Here is a 7,345-nt window from a genome sequence, read left to right on the forward strand (position 1 = left end):
GTCAGAAGGGTATATTCTAAAGAGAAAATGTTTAAGGACTATGGAGTGGAGAATATTAATAAAAATAATAATAATAATATTTTTTTTAAGATGGGAAAATGCGTTTACGCATTTGGCGACGTCGTCGGTGCCTCTCACCAACTTCTTCAAAAATTGCCTGCGTCCAGGCACCGCTGCCTTATCTTATATCAAGGTCTATCTTTTTCTTGCGGAGAACGAATTCCACAAACTTCGATATCGCTTTCCATCCAGCTTCACTTTCCAGCATTTTTGTTGTAATGCTTGAGCTTGCAACGTGTCCGATCTCGCTTTGTAGTATTTGTCGCCTGTAGATCAATTGGGATCATTCCAGCTCTAACAGCTCCTACGGATACAGTGCGGTCGGCCGAAGTTACCCGTAGGGCTGATGTTCTTTGTACCGACAATAACTTACTCGCCCGGACCTGGGTTCTTAGGGCCGGGGCCCAGATTTCCGAGCCGTACAACAGAATGCTATTGCTCGCCTCCATGAGAATTTTTCTGCTGTTTGGCAGAGGACCACCTGTATTTGGCATCAGTCTACTTAGTTGCGAGGTTATTTCTGCAGCTTTATTGGTAGCATACTCAATCTGCTTTGTGTATGTTAGCTTTGAGTCTAATCTCATTCCCAAATATTTTACTGACTGCTTTGTGGGGATTCTTATGTCATCTACATTCAACTCAATCTCAGTGGGAATATGTCGCCTGATAAGGAGAAGCAATTCCGTTTTTTGGAGAGCTAATTGAAGACCATGTTCATCCAACCAACTTTTCGCGCGTATCATTGTTTGGCGCAGTTTACTTTGGGCTTCGCTTATGCTCCTAGCTTTAATTACCGCCGCGATGTCACCTGCGTATCCCACAAGGTAGGTATCATGTGGCATTTCGATCTTCAAAATTTCATCGTAGGTTGCGTTCCACAAATCAGGACCCAATATAGAACCTTGTGCCGCTCCCGACGTGACCTGTATACATTTGTTACCTTGCTTGGTATCATACATCAGCTTTCTGTTTCTCAGATAGTCTCGGATGATTTTACGTAAATACTTCGGAATGTTGAAAATCGTGTCTAACGTTTCTGTTACGTCCGCCCATCGCAGGCTGTTGAAGGTGTTTTTTTATTACATCTAAAGTGGCTAGCAGTATAATGGGCCGGGAATAATGATTTCCGCATTGTGCGCTTTCTACAGTGTCTATTACGTCTTTGAGGGCTCCCACTGTTGATTTACCGGGACGAAAGCCATATTGTCTTCTGGAGAGACCACCTGCAGCTTTTATTGCTTCATTTAATCTGGGCTTGATTAACCTTTCTAGTAGCTTCCCAGCTGTGTCGAGAATACAGTGTGGTCTGTACGAGGATGGTTCTGTGGTTTCGCCTTTTCCTTTGCTTAATAGGACCAGCTTTTGTGTTTTCAATGGGTCCGGGAAAATTCCTTCTATTAAACATCTGTTATACATTTTAAGTATTACATCAGGGCGTTTTTTTGCTTTAATTTTTTAAAAACTTCGGTTGGTATATCAGTGGTATGTCTGTGGGAGAATCTGGTTCAGTTGAATTTCTCTAATGGTATGTTTTGGAAATAGGGCATTCACAATATTATCCATTATGTCCTCATCCATTTGGGCAACCGTGTTTTTTGATCCTAGTTTTTGTATCACGACCTTGTAGCCAAGTCCCCATGGATCTTGGTTCTTCCCACTTCTCAGTTCTTCCCACTTCTGTTTCTTGCTGGTCTCAATGGCGTTCTGCAGCTGTTGTTTGGCATCTTTGTATGAGGCGAGTTCTATATGAGCATCGCCTCTTCGCCTAGCTCGGGTGTATTTTCTTCTCATCTTCAGGCAGTTTCGTCTGGACTCATCGATCGTGGTGTTCCACCAATACACCTCCTTTCGCTTTGGTCGGGAAGTTGCTTTTGGCATGGCCTTGTTGCAGCTACTTGTGATAAGTGTCATTACATCTCTGACGGTTTGTTTAGCTTCTGCTTTCTGCTGGCTACGTTTGTACACCTCGTCCGAAGGTTTTCGTTCTCTTTTAAACAGAATGAGATATATTGGTGGTCGCTTCCGGTGTATTTTTCCAGTACTCTCCATTCTTTGATCTTATTAAATAGTCCATCTGAGACAAAAGTTACATCAGGGATGGTCCCTTCGCACCCAGGTCGTCTGAAAGTTGCAGTGCTTCCGATGTTAACTGTTGTTACACCCAGTCGAGCAATCATGTCCACTATTCGATTGCCTCTAGGGTCTGTTGTCGGCATCCCCCATTCGACTGCGCGGCAGTTAAACTCTTCCGCGATTATAAGATCTCCATTTTGGGACATTGCGAAATCTTCAATGTTCAATAATAAAATAATAATAATCATAATAATAATAATTGTTTTTGGGGGTTAGGAGGTAAAAATGTATTTCTACATGCACGAAGGCCGTCGCCAACGTGTTATGTCTGATTCTCCGGTCTGGCCTACCGACTAAAAAACCCCCTATTACTCTTTCCCGTGGAAATTTTGTCCACCCCGTAACCGGGTTTATCGTTACTTCGGGGTGGTTTCCTAGATAGCTGCGCCATCTCCGTCTATTTCAAATGCCTGCGTCCAGGCCTCCGCCTGCTTCTCTGCATCATCAAAGTATCGCTTTTTGGATCGAAGAACGTCTTCGCAGAACTTCTTTACAGCTTAACATTTTGCGTATTAGGTGTGCATGCTCGGCGTCGTCCGCATGGTTTTCTTCCTCGTATATGCAAAATGGCGTATTTCGTTTGCCTATGTTATATAGATACTTCATAAAATACCCATGGCCTGTGAACATCTGAGTTAAGTAGTAGTCCACTTCGCCGATTTTTCTTTCAATCCAAGATTCAAGACTTGGTAGGAGTCTTCTTGTCCATCTACCTTTGGTCTCAGCTGTCCATCTCTCTTGCCATGCTTGAAGGGTTTTCCGCCTTATTTCATCTTCTTCTTCCTGTTCAAGGCTACCACTTTGTTTTTTCGTCCATATTTTCTTTCGTTCGCGTATCGTGAGGCCAATTGGGGACTACTCCGGCTATGACGAGGACTGCGGCTCCGAAGACTGTTCGGTACGCGGACGTGATTTGTAAAGCGGCTGTTCTCTGGACTGCAAGTAAGGAGTTAGCTTTTTTTTTCCACTTCATTGCATCGCCCCATATTTCACAACCGTACAAAAGTATGCTATTACTCGATACCATCAACAGACGTCGCTTCTTTTGTGTTGGACCTCCGATATTAGCCATTAAACGGCTGAGTTGCGCTGTTATTTTCGCTGCTTTTGTAGCAGCATGTTTTATTTGATAGAAAAATGTCACCTTGGAGTCCAACATTATACCTAGGTAATTAATACTTTTACTCGAATTAAGTGTCAGGTCGCCGACGTTAAAAGCGATCTCGGTTGGTATGTGCTGTCTTGTGAAAAGAAGTATCTCCGTTTTGTGAGTATCTAAGCTAAAACCATGTATGTCTAGCCAACTTTTGGTTCTGATCATGACTTGCCTTAACTTGCGTTCAGCTTCCACAGTATCTCTGGCGCTTATGACCGCTGCTATGTCGTCAGCGTAGCCCACTAGGAGGGCACCAACCGTGGATCTGCCAGGTCTAAAACCATGATGTCTGTTCGACAAGCCTCTTCTATCAGCAATAGCTTTTTCCAGTCTCGGTTTTAAAAGTCTTTCGAGTAGCTTCCTCGCTGTATCGAGCATACAGAGTGGTCTATAGGCCGATGGGGAATCCGGATCGACTTGCCTTTGCTTATCAATACCAATTGCTGCGTTTTTCAAATTTTGGGGAATTTCCCTTGCGTTAAACATGCGTTGTGTGTGTCAAGGAGTATTTCTAGGCGATTGATAGCTATTTCCTTCATCACTTCTGTTGGTATGCCATCTGAGCCTGGAGTCTTCTTCTGTTGGTATGCCATCTGAGCCTGGAGTCTTCTTAGAATTTAGTTTTATTGTGGCTGCGACGAGTTCTTCTTTTGTGAAAAGTGGGATATTTGTCTTTTCTATAGGCATTGTGCGTTCTTCCCGGTGGTCGTGTGTGGGGAAGAGCAATCTTACAATGGAAGTAGTTTGTTCGGGTTTAACTTTTCCATAACAAGTTTATATCCTGTGCCCCAAGGGTTAAAGTTGATGTCCTCACGTAGAGCTTCCCACATTCACCTTTTGCTATCGAAAATTTTTTTCTGTAGGTTCTTCTTTGCCTCTCGTTTTCAGCTTCGTTTCTGTGCCTTGCCCTCGTGTATCGTCTTCTGCATTTGAGACATTCTCGTCTTGCATTTGCGATATCTTCATTCCACCATCGTACTGGGTTCTTCCTTTCCCTGTTAGTTTGTACTTTAGGCATGGCCTTGTTGCAGCTCTTTCTGATTGCATCAATCAAAAACTCTGCTTTAATGGCAGCATTTTCCGTAATTGGTGCCTTGTTCATCATTCGGTCTAGCTCAGATAGTAGGGTGCTTTTGCTCAATTTTTCGGCATTCCATATGCGTGTTGAAGTGCTCTGCCGTCTTGCTTATACATCTTTTACAGCTTCTGTCATAACATTGTACGATATGTACTGGTTGTCACTTCCTGGGTAATATTCAAGGACTCTCCAGTCCAGTATTTTTGTAAGTGTTCTTTCGGTAGCTAGAGTTACATCTGGCATGGTGCCTTCACATCCGGGCCGTCTGAAAGTTGGAGTGTTTCCGGTGTTTGCTGCAATATGACCAGCTCTGGCCATCATTTGGACTATCCTTCTGCCTCTTGCATCAGTGGTTTGCATTCCCCATTCTACAGTTCTGGCGTTTAGATCTCCTGCTAATATGACAAGTCCTCTTGTTGTGCAAACGAAATCCTCAATCTCGTTTAATTTCCTTTCGAACCCTTCGATGTTGTCACTTGGAGTGAGGTAGCAGCTGACGATTGTAAGGTCTTTAATTTGTATCCAGACAAAACAGTTTCCTTTCCCTCTTTTGTTGATCACCGGTATGTTTGTATTTGGGATCCAGAGTGCTGCTGTGGCGCTGTCGTCTTCAAACCATAAACCATTCTTTTTCCTGTACTGTTCGCTTATAATAGCGATGTCGACTGATTCCCCTTTTACGATCTGTTGTAGCAGAGCATCTGCTACTTTCCTTCTATGCATGTTTAGTTGGAGGATTTTAATGGTCGCGTTGTTTCTTGTCTATCTGCTTTGCATTTTCTTGACCCTGGCAAGTGATCTTTCAGAGTCTTTCCTTGTTCCGAGCAAATGCAGCATTTTGGTGGATTTTGACATTGTTTAAGTAGATGCCCTTCTTGGCCGCATTGGATGCATATACCTTTTCTGTCTGGTCCTCTGCATTCCCATTGCCCGTGTCCAAGACCGAAACACTTGAAACAGCGTCTGTCTTCTTCTCGATATTTCAGTCTGCAGTTTGACGTCCATCCGATCTTTAGTCGCTCTATCTTTAGCCTTTAGCCCAAAAGCCTTTCTTTGATTTCTTGAGTCTAGCTTTATGAGTCGGACGCTCATATCTTCTTCGTTTGTTCCCGTATTCTTGAGAATAGCCACAATTACGTCCTCCTTTGTAGTTGTGCAATCTATGTCTCTTATTTCAATTGCTGCTTTCGGCTTCGAATCTGTCTCTTGTGCGGTTTCTTTCAGAGTGTCTTTTATTGCATCTGAGAACTGTTTTGTTTTCCCTCCTTGGGCTAGTTCTAGAAATATAGCACCATTTCTGGTCTTACGAATTGTGCGGACAATAACGTCAGCGTCTTCCGGTTTCACATTCTCCTTCAGGTTTTTTAAGACATCGGCATAAGTATGACCGTCGGCTGGTTTGACCAGAACGACATTCGCACGAGATCTGGGAAATCCTTTTCCTGTGTTCATCTCTTCTTGTCTGATCCCTGTTTGGGAGCAGTCGATTGTTTTTACCCATGGCGAATTCATCAGATGCTTTCTTCTTTACTCTTCTGAGTTCCTTATTTTGTGAGGTGTTCTTCTTTCTCTTTCCAGGTGTTGGCATTTCTGCTGGGCTGGTTGCAAAGCGTTTTTGTGGCAGAGTTCTTATATTCTCTAGATCGTTTGTAGTCATCACGGTATTTTCTGCCGATCTTTTACTTTTTTCTCATTCGATTTCAGCGTCTATCCAGTTTCTTCTGGACTCTCCTAATATGTCGGGTGTGCATACCATTGCACCACGGTGACTCCAACTCTATACATCATGTTGTAGAAAAACGTACTTTCGAAAATGGTGATACATTTCTTCTATAAAATAATAATTTAAGAGTACCAATTATTGAATATATAAAAACCATCCTGGCAGTCCTACCAGTTCCTTTTCATTCCTCAATTAACATCCATGCCATAGGAATATCCTTAACTTAATTTCCTATTAACTTCCTTAAAATAATTTTCAAAATTTGATTCGCCAGTTTAACGGAAATTTAAAATTGTTTTTCTGCCATGAATGACATTTGTCTTTTCCTAGCATATCCACAAATTCGTGGAATGAGAAAGGGATGGATGGAAATTGCCAACAGGTATTTTTTTACATTATTTTGTTTTCTAGGAAAGAAAAAAGAAAATCCTTGTAGTCGTAAATGTCATTTAAGTCAACACCCCACTTGACTTATTCCCCACTAGAGTTTTGGCAAGAAAGGTAAAGTGGCGATACTTAATGTTTAACGTAAAGGCCTGGCTGCATCGAAATAAAAGAGACTAGACGAAACATAAGAGGATGCCACCAGCATGGCGGAAATCAAGCTACTTAAATGTTCAATTTCTTTAGACACAATTTCTTGTGTTTTATTTGTTCAGGTTTTTTTTGGCTGCAAAACACAAGATGTTTCACCTTACCTCAGCCAAATGAAAGCTTGAATGTCTAACGGAAACGGAAATCATTTAACTGGGGCTTGTTCTCTTCGGGTATGTTGATTTTTTTTCAAATGAAGAAATTGTTATGTCTTAAATATGTTTATTTACGGTGAGAGGAAGAGAATGATATAAGCCAATTATGTCAAACGTGTCGATAGTAAGAATATTTCTTAAAAAATAAATTGTTATCGACAGCTTTATATTAAGCGGGGTACCCACGACCAATTTTGCTTGCCATTGAGCCCGTTCATTTTTCCCAGTCACCAGGCAACCAAAAAATGCGTCTTATCGACGCCTTTTCTTTACAGAAAGATTGTCATCGTCAACTTTTTTATAGGCAAGTTGTTATCGACAAATTTTATTTAAACAAAAGTTGTTATCGATAACAATCCGATTGTTATTGTCAACTTTTCTTGATAGGAAGGTTCTTATCGACAAATTTTCTTTATAAGGAAGTTATTATCGACAAAGTTTCTTTA

General features: G+C 41.8%; 1 protein-coding gene across 1 annotated transcript; it reads right to left on the reverse strand.

The window, feature by feature from the left end:
- Positions 1–254: 254 nt before the first annotated feature.
- LOC141398113 (uncharacterized) lies at positions 255–5,879 on the reverse strand. The gene is made up of 5 exons (XM_073975343.1): positions 5,516–5,879; positions 3,522–3,792; positions 1,612–1,951; positions 1,144–1,419; positions 255–1,064 (listed from the first exon to the last, which is right to left on the reverse strand). The coding sequence occupies exons 1-5, from the start codon at positions 5,877–5,879 to the stop codon at positions 255–257; spliced, it is 2,061 nt and encodes a 686-aa protein (XP_073831444.1).
- Positions 5,880–7,345: the final 1,466 nt, after the last annotated feature.

This window comes from Musca autumnalis, unplaced genomic scaffold (assembly GCF_047663935.1).
Source record: "Musca autumnalis isolate F117 unplaced genomic scaffold, ASM4766393v1 scaffold_3, whole genome shotgun sequence".
Classification (NCBI taxonomy): Eukaryota; Metazoa; Arthropoda; class Insecta; order Diptera; family Muscidae; genus Musca; species Musca autumnalis.

Excerpts from the sequence above, each read along its gene's own strand:
- LOC141398113 (XM_073975343.1), bottom strand. The coding sequence starts at position 5,879 with ATGAACACAGGAAAAGGATTTCCCAGATCTCGTGCGAATGTCGTTCTG. Across the intron at positions 1,420-1,611 it reads AGGACATAATGGATAATATT|CTGGTCCTATTAAGCAAAGG; the intron begins GTGAATGCCCTA and ends AAAACACAAAAG. Across the intron at positions 1,065-1,143 it reads TACTGCTAGCCACTTTAGAT|TATTTACGTAAAATCATCCG; the intron begins GTAATAAAAAAA and ends AACATTCCGAAG.